The 14,315-nt window shown below is 42.1% G+C and overlaps 1 protein-coding gene across 2 annotated transcripts in view; it reads right to left on the reverse strand.

The window, feature by feature from the left end:
• Positions 1-3,810: 3,810 nt before the first annotated feature.
• LOC109918975 (MPV17 mitochondrial membrane protein like) overlaps positions 3,811-14,315 on the reverse strand; it is a 98,958-nt gene continuing 88,453 nt past the window's right edge. For both annotated transcript variants that reach the window (XM_048609902.1, XM_048609903.1), the window contains exons 4-6: positions 8,333-8,447; positions 6,360-6,442; positions 3,811-5,229 (exon numbers count right to left, since the gene is read on the reverse strand). In XM_048609902.1, the coding sequence (XP_048465859.1) occupies positions 5,111-5,229; positions 6,360-6,442; positions 8,333-8,447 (317 nt within the window). In that variant the 3' untranslated portion in view covers positions 3,811-5,110. The remainder of the gene's footprint in view (positions 5,230-6,359; positions 6,443-8,332; positions 8,448-14,315) is intronic.

Consider the following 14,315-nt stretch of genomic DNA (forward strand, 5'->3'; position numbering starts at 1 on the left):
GGATCCCTGGCTGATAAAGGATTATTGAGGTTCTGGTCAGGAAAAAGAAAGCATACATTGGGTTTGAGCCATTGGGCTCAAGTGAATCCCTAGATGACTATTAAAAAGGTAGGAGCTCACTTAAGAGGGAAATCAGAAGAGTAAAAAGAGGGTATGAGATGGATCTGCCAGATAAGGTTAAAAATAATCCCAAGAGGTTCTATAGCTATATTAAGAAGGTGACTAGGGAGAGAATAGGTTATCTATAGGGACTTTAGTAAGGCCTTTGACAAGGTCCCATATGGCAAGCTAGTCATGAAGGTTAGGTTGCATGGGATCCACGGACAGCTAGCTAATTGGATTCAAAATTGGCTCGATGGTAGGAAGCAGAGAGTGATGGTTGAAGAGTGATGGTTGAAGGTTGTTTCTTGGAATGGAGGCCTATGACTAGTGGTGTGCCACAGGGGTCAGTGCTGGGACCTTTGTTATTTACATAAATGATCTGGATGTACAAGGCATGATTAATAAGTTTGTGGATGATACAAAATTAGGAGGTATAGTTGATAACGTGCAAGATTATCAAAAATTGCAAAGGGATCTTGATCAGATGGGGAAGTGGGCTGAGGATTGACAAATGCAATTCAATACAGATAAGTGTGAGGTGTTGCACTTCGGAAAGTCAAACCAAGGTGGGACTTATACAGTAACTGTACAAGGTCTTGAGGAGTGTTGTGGGACAGAGGGACTTAGAAGTACAAGTACATAGTTTGTTGAAAGCGATGTCACAGATAGAAAAGGTGGTGAAGAGGGCATTTAGCATGCTGGCCTTCATCAGTCGAAGCACTGAGTATAGGAGTTGAGAGATTGTTATAGTTAAGTCATTGGTGAGGCTGCACTTGGAATACTGTATAGTTTTGGTCACCCTGTTATAGAAAAGACGTAGTTAAATTGGAAACTGCAAAGAAGATTTATGAGGATGTTGCCAGGGCTAGTAGGCCTGAGTTATAGGGAGAGGTTGGCCAGGATAGGACTTCATACCACGGAACATAGGAGAATGAGGGGTGACCTTACTGAGGTGTATAAAATCATAAGGGACATAGATAGGATGAATGCATATAGTCTTTTTCTCAGGGATGGGGAATTGAAAACTAGAGGGCATAGGTTTAAGGTGAGAGGGGGGAAAGATTTAAGAAGGACCTGAGGGGCAACTTCTTCACGCAGAGAGTGGTGCGTATATGGAATAGGCTGCCAGAGAAAGTGCTTGAGGCAGGTACAATAGCAACATTTTTTAAAAAAAAAAAAAAAACATTTGGATAGGTGCATGGATGGGAAGGGTTCAGAGGGATATGGGCCAAATGCGGGCAGTTGGAACTAGCCGAGTGAGCACCATGGTCAGCATGGACCAGTTTGGGCAAAAGGCCTGTTCCCATGCTATATTACTCATGACTCTGTCATAATGTGGTTGATTTAACCCCAGTGAGGTAAGGTTACTAAAACTGAGTGATCTGTTCAGCCTGTTCTAATAGGATCTGTGGCTTGATTGCCAACTGACTGTCAACATCACCAATACACCTGGTTTATTTCCTCATGCTCCTTCTAGGTTGTTACAAGGCATATGGATATAACCCTAACCCATAGCTGCACTAAGCAGGTCACTTGTGCTGCCTCACTGTCACTGCCCCAACCTCCACATCACCATTTCCCATGGCTTCTAACACTCCAGAACTGTGGGATATGCAATGTCTTGCTTTTCTCATATATAGACCTAACTCTGAACATCTATAAGGCAATCTAGCAATTTCTATTACCAGAAAGAGGTTTGCTGAAGCCGGATCATTAAGCATATTAGAGGCGGAGAGATTTTTTTAATCAGTAAGGGAATCAAGGGTTGTGAGGAAAAGTCAGTTAAGATTAGGGATATCAAATCAGCCATCATTGAATGGCAGGGCAGAATGGGCTGAATGGCCTATATTCTGTTCCCACATTTGATAGTTTTAAAGGGCCATTACTCCATGTAGAACTTCCCCTCCCTGGAGGTAGTGAGAGAGGTGGCAGGATGGGGAAGTAATTGGATGAGTTGATGCTGACAAGATGCCCCTTTCTGATCACCTCAAGTGGTGGGTAAGAATGGCCACTGGGGACGTTCTCAAATCAGTTAAGACCTTTAATTGTCAATTTATGACCTTTCCTGGTGACCCACCTTCCTTGCAGGAGAGAAAAGTGACTGGTTTCTTGACTGGGCAATTGGAGAAGTAAGAGAAAAAGACCAAACCTTTTCACCGCTGGATCACCCAAAGAGTGGGGTCTTGATTGACAGGTCTTTGGGACCAGAAGCTGCTGGTCTCTAACTGGGTCAGCAGCTTTTGGTGAGTCAGGATTCCCACTGTTAATGGCTGGCCTAGGCCAAGGAGCTCTCTGCTTGACTCTTAGCAACCTGACAGGTGCATGATACGCCGTGTTTTCTTGACATTGGAGATAGTGGTTAGGAGTTAGTCAACACCTAACACCTCTACCCGGACACTTAGTCTTGTTGAGGGAATATCTCCGAACAAGTTGGTTGGTGATCTGGGTATGTGCCACTCTGCTGCAGTGATACAAAAAAACTGGAGAAAGGGGGTAGCATCTGTGGAGAAAGAAACAGGAATAACATTTCAAGTTCTGAAGAAGACTGATATCAGACCTGAAACGTTAACTCTGTTTCTATTTCCACAGATGCTGCCAGACCTGCGGAGCTTCTCCAGCAGTTTCTATTTTTGTTTCAGATCTCCAGCATTTGCAGTATTTTACTTGCTGGGACATTCAACTATTCCATTCAATCTGACCCTGCCAAGACAGTATTGTGGATAGGGGCTCGCTTCTGCAAACTTGCTGTGTCTGAGGGTTCTGGTACAAGCACCACTGGGGGATCTCCAGGAATGTTACTCTAGAGGGCTGTGGAAACAAAGGTTCAAGTGTTTGGATAGGAATGGGGGCTTACTACAATATGGCCAACACAAAAGGTCTGCTGCACCATTGACAAAAGCATCTAGGTTTCACATACACATTGTGTGCTGTGCACAGCTCAGTAATCAAGTGGATTGCCCATAGAGAGTGAGAAGATTAATGACTGTTTCAGAAAACTAGTCAATAATATCCTCTGGTACCAGGACATTGATAAGTTTCTTCCTCTATTCATTCATGGGATATGTGCATCACTGGCTAAATCACCATTTATTGCCCATCCCAAATGCCTGATGGGCAGTTAAGAGTCAACCACATTGCTGTGGGTCTGGAGTCACATATGGGCCACACTTCATAAGGACAGTCGCTGTCCTTCCCTAAAGGAGACCAGATGAGATGTTAACAGCAGTGGTTACATGGTCACCATTAGATCAACTTCTCATTCCAGATTTTTATTGTTTCAGATTTCACCATTTGCTACGGTGGGATTCAAACCCATGTTCCCAGAGCATTAGCCTGGGCTTCAGCGTTGCTAGTCCAGTGACATTATCACTACACCACCATCTCCCCATTCTGTTAACAGTATTCAGAATTTCCTGAATTGTGCAAATTAGTACCCTGATATTTTGGAAAGTTTCTGTGCAGTCTATATTTGCAAATGAATCCTGGTATAATCAATTCATAGCAGAATATCAGAAGTAGGTTTGAGTGCCTTTTTGAGACTTGCTATTAAAACATTCAAATCAACCTCCAGTTGCTCAATAGTTATTCGATAAAGTCACTCTTATTCCATGTCTTTCAGTGTTGACGTCTCTTTTCTCCAAATTCTTAGGCAGATACAGTGCTTCTGAAGTGAAAACTACAGATGCCACTGTTAAAAGGAAACATTTATTCTGAAGCAATGACTTTATTGTGTTGAAGACCTAAACACACAATTGTTTAATTTGCAATATTTCAATAATTACACATTTAATTAAAATAGAGCTGCCAAATGGTTAAGATTCAACATTAAATGAGGCCAAAGTATTAGGTCAGTAAACAGGATCTTAAATAAAGACAAAGGTTTACTTTCCGTTTCGTATTCTGTGGATGCATACATCTATGCTTTTAACTCCTACAAGGATTCATTTCAGCATTAACTAACCCTGTATTCATCAGTTCTCATTAAGTTTATACCACATTCTGACAATTTGTGTCACTGGGTTAGTTTCCATTTGATATTGAGAGTCGCTCAATGCAGAAAGTAGCATCTAACAGGCAGGAAAAAGCTATGGAACAGTATATACACACATCATGAATGAGAAACAAAGTTAATGAATATGAACACTAAAAATATTTATATGTGCTTTGGAGGACTGGGCTGAAATTCATCTTTGGCTGGGTGTAAAATGGGCAGCTGATTCACCAGTGACAATGTTGCAATCTTTCCAAAGTTGAATTTCATCCTCTTGAACTTTACTGAGGTGCCAATAATCTCTGAAATAACTTACTAGATTCTACCAACATCTCTATTCCACACGATTACTGACAAACCTTGGTTTACTTTGATACTACCTTAGTAACTGTGTTGTATTTGTCAATAAGGGAACACTTGTTTGCAACACAGAATTCGAACGTACTTTAAATGCAGAATGAACATATATTAATTTCAATATTTTAAGTCTGTGCAATTTATCTACAGGACAGAAATTCCTGCTAAATCGTTGAGTTTAAATTTGTGAAGTTTGTTACCTGCCTGTTCTCTTGAACAGGAAAATGCTGTAACTGTTTGTGAAATCCCAGTTGAAATGCCCTGCAGATGTTGGAGTGTCAGAACAGTTAACTCTGGGAGAGCTTTTCCATGAAAAACCCTCTCCAATCCTTACAAGTATAAGTAGGACATTTTGAAAGTGGTATGCTGTGTTCTACCATTTTCTCTGGAACAATTTCCTAAAGCTACTGCGTTACCACACGTGCCAGGTATAAAATTCTCCATTCGTACGAGTGGAAACGGGATGCATTTTTTGGAGTTTGTGATCCATGCATGAAGGACGGACTCAATTCAACAGAAGCTGTGTTTTATCGTGACTCTGAGTATGGTAGGCCATAGTCTGTTTGAGCATTGTTACCATTCCAGTGATTTTCATTCACCGTGGGTGCTGTTCGCTTTCACAAACACTCCTTAGAGACAAGAGTCAAACTTGGGTGAAAACTACATTACGCTGCACTGTGTAGTTCCACAGCAATCTCTTATTAGTGCCATTCCCACTTTGGTAATTGACGGTTTGATTGCTGGGGGTTCAGGAACCACAGGCTTCCCTGTTGGAGACTCTGTAACAATGAAGTAATGATTATCTGATCAGTGGCATATTGCTTCAGCTATGCAATCATGTAGAGTGCATGAAAATGTACACACCAAAATCTACAGTCCTTTTGCCACATTCCCACAATAGGTTTGGTGGGAATGCTGCAGAAAGATCACACATTGGATCAGACATTTATAGCCATTTACAACACACGAGCCCATTAGGCTCATTGTGCCAATAAACATCTGCTGCATTAATCCCATCTTCCAACCCTTGGCCCACAGACCTAGAGGCTACGGCAACACAAATGAATATCTAAATACTGCTTCAATGTTATGAGAGTTTCTGTCTCATTCACCCTTTCAGGTGGTGAGTTCCAGACTCTCTCCACCCTCTGGGTGAAAGGAATTCTCCTCAACTCTCCTCTGAACCTTTGACCGCTTACCTCAAATCTACCCCCTTTGCCCCCCTTACTGCTCCCTCTACTAATGGAGAAATTGCCTTTCTATCCATTTGGACAGAACTCTGCTAGTCACACTCTACCAACCTGGAAATGCCCTGAATGCCTCCGCTCTGTGCTTCCTGTTCATTAACCAATTCTGTATTCATGTTAATAAATCAACCCCAAATCCATGAGCCCCTATCCTGCTCATTAACGTTCACTGTGTCACCTTAGGGAAGTGCTTTTTGGAAATTTAAGTATGTTTACCTGCCGTACTAGCTACATCCTTCAAAATCAATTTGTCAAACATAATTTCCCTCTTGTTCACTTTATCTTATCATATTATTATTTTAAAAGTGCTTTGTTCGGACTTCCTAATAGACTCCAGCACTTCCCTGTGTTCAATATCAGGCTGATTGGCCTGTAGTTCTCCATTTTCTGTCTGCCCCCCTTTCTAGAAACACAGTGCTACATTTGCTAACGTCCAGCCTACTGGGAACATTTCAGGATCTTGAGAAGTTTGGAAGCTTATAACCACTGCATCCACCGTCTCCGCAGCTACCTCATTTAGAACCCCAGGATGTAGAATTGGATCCTGTGGATATTTTGACTTTTGCTCCTTTAAGTTTCCTCAGTACCTTTTCACTATTGATACAAATGACCAGAAGTTCCTTGCTCTAGTTAGTTCAAGTACAGCACTTGCTATGACCTACCTGAAGGTACCTTAGGTAGATTTTTCAGTGGCCGTAACTTTGATTGGAGAAACTCTTCCATTTCTTTGTCCTCTTCTCTTTCCCTGCAGAAAACAAGTCATTTTTTTTTACCCTTCTCACCAAAGATTAGATCATTTCTAGTTGTTTCTGTGATGAATTTCTGTTTATTCAGCTGCAGAATATTAGCAACAGTGAATGTAATAAAGTTTGCTGTTCCTTTCTGTTTTTAAATGGGCATCACTGGCTGGGTCAGCATTTATTGCCTGTCGCCAGTTGTCTTTGAGAAGGTGTTGGTGATCTGCCTTCTTGAACCACTCTATTGGCTGTAGGTAGCCCCACAATTGCTGTTAGGGAGTGCATTCCAGGATTGTGACCCAGCCACGGTGAAGAAACAGCGATATATTTCCAAGTCAGGACGGTGAGTGGCTTGGAGGGGAACTTGCAGGGGGTGGTGTTCCTGTGTATCTGCTGCCCTTGTCCTTCTAGGAAATGGTCCCGGCTTTGGAAGGTGCTGCCTAAGGACCTTTGGTGAATTTCTGCAGTGCACCTTGTAGATGATGCACACTAAATGTTAGATTTCAGCTTCTAAAGACTTAATTATAAATTACTTGAGAGTAATAAACATTGTCCCCTACTCTTCCCATTGCTTGCAGTCCCCCAAAGTCATGTAAATGCTGTGATAGTGTCCTGCATTAAGTTCAGTCCCTACATAGCCAGCAACATGCACTGTCCTGATAATCCAACTTCCTAGTATCTGACCAGTCTTACAAACTACGGTCTTCCCATTGTGCACAGAGTGTAGTATATTGCAATACCTATCGGTTGTTTATCACACAGAACATAATCACCACGTGACAGACAGCTAATAATTTTATTTTTGTGTCTCATTTTGGGGACTTTTGTTCAATGATAGTTGACGAATTGTTTTAAGATTGAATGTGTTTGAATTATTTTTTTCCAGTATTGAGAAGTCCAGCTGAATGGCTAAATCCCATGTTACAGACTATGGTATTGTTTAGATTGTTACCCTACACAATTTTTATTGGGTTCAGCCTCATAGGCCATTCATAAAGTGAGTCCTCACTGTCTGTTCCTGGGAATTTGACAAAATGCTGGAGAAGCAGCAGAGCTGTAGATTGAACCAAATGCTCAGATCTTGTAATAAAACTGCATTGACCTAATGTGAATTGTGGATAAAGTGGACCATATCAAAAAAAGATTCAAGTATTTATTGTGAATAAAAATATTCAAACCAACATTCTTCAGAAGTTCTACAAATTTCATAGAATCCCTACAGTGTGGAAGCAGACCATTTGGCCCATCGAGTCCACACCGACCCTCCAAAGAGTATCCCCCTACTCTATCCCCATAACCCTGCATTTCCCATGGTTAATCCACCTACCCTGCACATCCCTGGACAATTTCCCACAGCCAACCCACCTAACATGTACATCTTTGGACATTGGTAGGAAACTGGAGCACCTGGAGGAAACCCACACAGACACAGGGAGAATGTGCAAACTCCACACAGACAGTCGCCCGAGGCTGGAATCGAACCCAAGTCCCTGGTGCTGTGAAGCTGCAGTTCCAACCACTGAGCCACCGTGCTGCTCCTACAAATGTATTCATATTTCATGAATAAAATTTAAAACCATAAAGCTCCAATCAATAATGATCTGATACGCCATGCCAACAGGTGAATAACATGCTTCATATTGCAACGAAGCACTTCTGTGCATTTCAATTAATGCTGCTGTTCCATCTAAGTTACAAATGCCAGCTGCATGAATCAATGTTCTTAAACTGTTAAAATGTACAATGTTATCTCTCAGGTCATTGAGAAGAACTGAAGCTCTATTACTCATCAGTTATTTTCTTTTAGTATCAGCCTCCCTGTCAAGAGAGGGGACAAAACCAAACAAGATAGAAAACAGATCACAGACAACAAACTCTGTAATCCTCTACTGTTTTACCTTAATCTCTCCACTTCTGCATCCTCCACCAGAAAGTCCCTTTTTTGCACTAATTTCTGGATTTTGTGGATAAGTACATCCTCTTTTTGCTTGTCTTCTGTGCATTTTTCCTTCTCTGTAATAAATATTGTTTGCAAAATAAAGTCAAGACCGTTTCAATCCTGCACTTTAACAACTGCTTCAGCTCACCGTGAGGGAGTTCTGATAATGACACTGAGTGGCAAGGTCCACAAATTGAGACCAGATTGTAGCTGGACCACGTGTGAGCTGAACTTCTCAAACAAATCACACAGGAGTCAGCCTTACCCCTCGTCAGGTGGAGCTGTCAACAGAATCCATCTGATTTACACCTCACCCGAATTTAATTATTTCAAGTATTTACTGTTGCAAATAGAGGCTTCAATTATTTCTCCTATGAACCCATCTTCTCAGAATCTTCCTTCTCAGTTGAAGCTAGGGAGTAAAGATTGTACAATTATACAGTTTACACACAAATAGGTTGACTGCATTATCATTGTAATTGCCTCAGCAATAAAGGATCATAGTAAAAATAGGGTGCGAAGTGCAGTACTCAGTTTTAAAATTACTACTGTCCCATTTTCATCCAAGTGACCAACTGTATAGGAACAGGAGTAGGCCATTCAGCCCCTCGAGCCTATTCCACCATTCAATGAAATCTTGGTTGACCTGTGGCCTATATGGGCCTTCACATATCTCTCAACACCTTTGCTTAAAAAAAATCTGTTAAAAACATTTGTCATATCTACCTTAAGTGAAATGCTTAACAAATTGTTTAAGGTGCAGAGATGAACTTTAGCAGAGTGATGTCAAATGTGAGAGATTAGGGAGAATTTCCATGTTCCTGATGATTATATCTGCAGGAAGTGTGTTTGGATATGAATCCTATCGGACTGCATGGTTCAGTTGAAGTGGCAGTTAGGGACAATGAGGAATTTACAGGAACCGGGAATGTGATGGGTGGCAGTTTCAGGAAAGTAGAAAAACCACAGATACAGTCACTTAGATGGGTTACCTCTAGGAGAGGTAGGCAGGTAGTACAACAGTTTCCATTGGCTATCCCCATCTCAAACAGGTATGTGTTATGGATACTGTAGGTGGGGGCGAGCGATGGCCTCTCAGTATAGGGAGTATAGGACTGACAGCCATGCGTCTGGTACTGTGACTGGCTCTACTGCAACAAAGGATATGTCAGGTTCCAAGCAATCAATTGTAATAGAGGATTCTCTAGTCTGGAGCACAAACAGGCCTTTCTGCGACCGACAGCAAGACATCAGAATGGTGTGTTGCCTCTCTGGTGCTAGGGTCAAGGGTATCTCGGAGAGGGTGCAGAATATTCTCAAAGGGGAGAGTGACCAGCAGCAGGTAGTTGTACATGTTAGTACCAATAACAGGGGAAGAGAAAGGGACCAGGTTTTGCACAGAGAATACAGGAAATTAGGCAGGAGGTTAAAAAGCAGGACCTCAAAGGTAGTAATAACTGATTACTCCTGGTGCCATGCACTGGTGAGAGTAGGAATGCAGATGATTGCGTGGCTGAGAAACTGGTGCATGGGACAGGGATTCACATCTTTGGATCATTGGGATCTCTTCCGGCATAGAAATGACCTGTGTAAGACAGGTTGCACCTGAATTGGAAGGAGACTGATATTCTGGTGAGGAGATTTGCCAGTGCTACTCAGGATGCTTTATACTAGTAAAAGTCAGGGCGGTTGGGATACAAAGTGATAGTGAGAAAAGAGATGTCTGAGGTTGGTACAATAGAGAAGAGGAGCAACTTAAGTAGTCAAGGCAGGCAAGAGCAAGGCAGAGAATGAGGTAAGACTGAAATTAAATTGGATTTATTTCAATGCAAGAGGTAAAGCAAATGAACTCAGGGTATGATTGGGAACATGGGACTGGGATATCATAGCAATTACAGATAGGTGGCTTAGAGAGGGGCAGGACTGGCAGCTTAATGTTCCAGGATATAGGTGCTATAGGAAAGATAGAAGTGGGGGGGGGGGGGCAAGAGTAGGATGCCATTTTTGGTCAAGGATAACATTACAGTTGCACTTAGGGAGGATATTCCTGGGAGCACATCCAGTGAAGTTATATGGGTGGAACTGAGAAATCAGAAAGGGATGATCACCTTGGTGGGATTGTACCATAGCCCCCCTAATGGTTGGGAATTTTAACTTCTAAAACATAAACTGGGAGTGCCACACTTTTAAGGACTTGGATGCAGAGGAATTTGTTAAGCGTATCCACGTGTGAGGTGCTGGAAGACAGGAAGTTGGCTAATGCGGTGCCATTATTTAAGAAAGGTGGTAAGGAAAAGCCAGGGAACTATAGACCGGTGAGCCTTACGTCAGTGGTGGATAAATTGTTGGAGGGGATTCTGAGAAACAGGATTTACATGCATTTGAAAAGACAAGAATTGATTAGGGATGGTCAACATGGCTTTGTGCATACAAAATTGAGTCTCACTATCGTGAATGAGCTTTTTGAAGAAGTAACAAACAGTTTTGATGAAGGTAGAGTAGTAGACATTGCCTATATGGACTTCAGCAAGGCATTCAACAAGGTTTCACATGGTAGACTGCTTAGTAAGGTTAGATCACATGGAATCCAGGGGGAACAAGCCATTGGATACAAAATTGGCTCAAAGGTAGGAGATAGAGGGTTGCTTTTCAGACTGAAGACCTGTGACCAGCAGTGTGCCACAAGGATCAGTGCTGAGTCCACTGCTTTTCATCATTCATATAAAAAATTTGGAGGTGACTATAGGAGATATGGCTAGCAAGTTTGCAAATGACAGCTAAATAGGTAGTGTAGTGGACAGTGAAGGAGGTTATCTCAGAGTACAATGGGACCTTGATCAGATAGGCCAATGGGCCGAGGAGTGGCAGATGGAGTTTAATTTAAATAAATGTGAGGTGTTGCATTTTGGAAAGGCAAATCAGGGCAGGACTTATACACTTAATGGTAAGGTTTGGGGAGTGTTACTGAACAAAGAGACCTTGGAGTGCAGGTTCATAGTTCCTTGACAGTGGAGTCGCAGGTAGACTGGATAGTGAAGAAGGCATTTGGTATGCTTGTCTTTATTTGTCAGTGCATTGAGTATAAGAGTTAAGAGGTTATATTGCGGCTGTACAGGACGTTAGTTAAGCCACTTATAGAATACTGTGTTCAGTTCTCATCTCCCTGCTATAGGAAGGATGTTGTGAAACTTGAAAGGGTTCAGAAAAGATTTACAAGGATGTTGCCAGGGTTGGAGGGGTTGAGTTATAGGGAGAGGCTGAATAGGCTGGGGCTATTTTCCCTGGAGCATCGGAAGCTGAGGGGTGACCTTCTAGAGGTTTACAAAATCATGAGGAGCATGGATAGGGTGAATGGCCAAGGTCTTTTTTCCCAGGTTAGGGGAGTCCAAAACTAGAGGGCATGGGTATAAGGTGAGGGGAAAGATTTAAAAAGGACCTGACGGGCAACGTTTTCACACAGAGGGTGGTGCGTGTATGGAATGAGCTGCCAGAGGAATTGGTGGAGGCTGGTACAATTACAACATTTAAAAGGCATCTGGTATATGAATTGGAAGGGTTTAGAGGGATATGGGCCAAATGCTGGCAAATGGGACTAGATCAGTTTAGGATATTTGGTCAGCATGGATGAGTTGGACCAAAGGGTCTGTTTCTGTGCTGTATGACTCTATGACTACAGCTGTTTCATTGTACAGAACTTGAATAATGCTGAGAAAAAAAGAAAAGCATTTTTTATCTTGCACTCATCGGGACAATTTGCAAGAAATACCGAAGTATACAGTAACGACAACACTTGATAACTAACCATCACTCTTTTCTCATTTTCTGAAAAATGGTGTTTGCCTTTATTTTGGCATTCTTGCAAAGTGCACTGATGAGTGCAAAATGAAAAGCTTCAATGAAATGCTGAAATGAGGGGAACCATCATTGTTCGAGACTAGGGCGTCTTTTCTGGGAGACACAAAGACCTCCACGCTATAAGTGAATTTGCATCATACTGCATAAAATCCAAAAGAACTGCGCGAGCTGTAAATCAGAAACAAAAACAGAAATTGCTGGAAAAGCTCAGCAGGTCGGGCAGAACCTGTGAAGAAAAGATCAGTGTTAACATTTCGGGTCCGGTTCTGAGCGAGGGTCACCAGACCCAAAACGTTAACTCTGACTTTTTTTCTTCACAGATGCTGCCAGACCTGAGTTTCTCCAGAAGTTTCTGTTCTTGTTTGTTTTGGAACAGAACAAATTTTGGCTTCTGCCTCTTCTCCTTTCTAATGGGGCATGGCTAACTCTCAGTTCGTGGGTAAAAACCCCCTGCAGGCTTCCGTGAAAACTGCAGTCGGGTCCTCAGTTAAGATGCTGTAGCCATGGAACAGTACAGCAGGGGAATGGGCCCTTCAGCCCATGATATTGTCCCTTCTGCCTGCCCTTGGTCCATATCCCTCCATTCCTTGCATATTCACGTGCTTATCTAAATGCCCCTATCACATCTGCCTCCACCACCACCACTAGCAGCACGTTCCAGACTTCTACCACTCTCTATGTAAAGAACCTGCCCCGCACATCTCCTTTGAACTTCCTTCCCTCACCTTAAATGTATAAAGAAGGAGCCCGCCAGTCTTATCCTTGCCTTTTCGATGGAGCAGTTTAAAGACCTGAACAGTGAGAACCTACAGCTTTGTTAACAGAAAGGTAACTATCTCCCGCAATCCGGAGTATCCAACTGCTGGGTTACAACAGCCCCACAGTCACACTGAAGGGCTAATGGCTACATGTTTCTTGCACTCGATACAAGTTATAGGTCACTCATCGAGTTAACTGTCTGACTGGAAACAAATGAATTATAGTATCAGCTTGAGCACAAAGCATGTGACAGTGAATCAGCAGAACACATTACATCCCCTTCATTAATTTCAAACCTAAATCAGGCATAAGACAGGCTGCGGATAAATTCTTGTGTCTTACCTCTTAAGATCGATTTCACTGCCATTGTCTTAGTGAATGGCTTTAATTGGGCAATTTTCTCTAGAACATATTAAACCAGCTGTGTTTTTGTGAATTTTTACTCAATTCAGATTACACTGTTTGCCATGGGTGGAATCTGAACCCATGAACTCCATGTCACCAGAACATTAGATTCTGGGTAGCTAGCTGAGCGACATTACCACTAAACCACCTGTGGAGACAGGAAGGCAGCAATTCTCAAAAGGGCCCCCACTGACCTTTAGGAAATGCATTTCCTATCATTCAAGAACAAACATACGATGCAGTGATGTAAAGTGATTTTAAATAAAATCATGTTATTTGTACAATATTGTCACTGTAATGAAAATATTGCACAACTCATTGACTCCCGAGTAACTGCTCCTTATCTGCCTCTGAGAGGGAGGTTCAGCGATTTGCTTTTTTGAGAACTCCGCCTTTCTACTATGTATTAGAAGACTTGATTTATTGAAAATTTGTATTTTTATTAAAGATTTGTATTTTTATTAAAAGAAGCTGAGGCTTCAATGAAATCATTGTGCCCTATTGCACAAATGCTAAATCAGACACTGTTATTACCTCCCACTGACCTGACCATGTCTGACTGGTTAACAGACAGCACTCCTACATCAGGAAACAAATAGAAATGTATTGTAGAAACCGTGGGCTGGAACAAGCCAACTTTGATATGTCTGACAGAAATTGACTGAATTATGCCTGGAGCGGTCTATAGCCCCCGCATGGCCATATTAATAAGGTCAATCCCCACGCAACTTAATACAAGGCAGTATTATTGTCAAATGATTATTTCTAAATCTCTACGTTTACTTCATTTCGATTCTCTTGTTTTAAAATATTTGCTAGCAGCTCCCCTGAAGTAATTTCTGGTTATATATTCATGTACAGTTGAGTGTTTCAGAAACTGTCTCTCTGATGTGGAGATGCTGGTGTCGGACTGGGGTGGACAA

Source organism: Rhincodon typus, chromosome 21, assembly GCF_021869965.1.
Source record: "Rhincodon typus isolate 14 chromosome 21, sRhiTyp1.1, whole genome shotgun sequence".
Taxonomy (NCBI): domain Eukaryota; kingdom Metazoa; phylum Chordata; class Chondrichthyes; order Orectolobiformes; family Rhincodontidae; genus Rhincodon; species Rhincodon typus.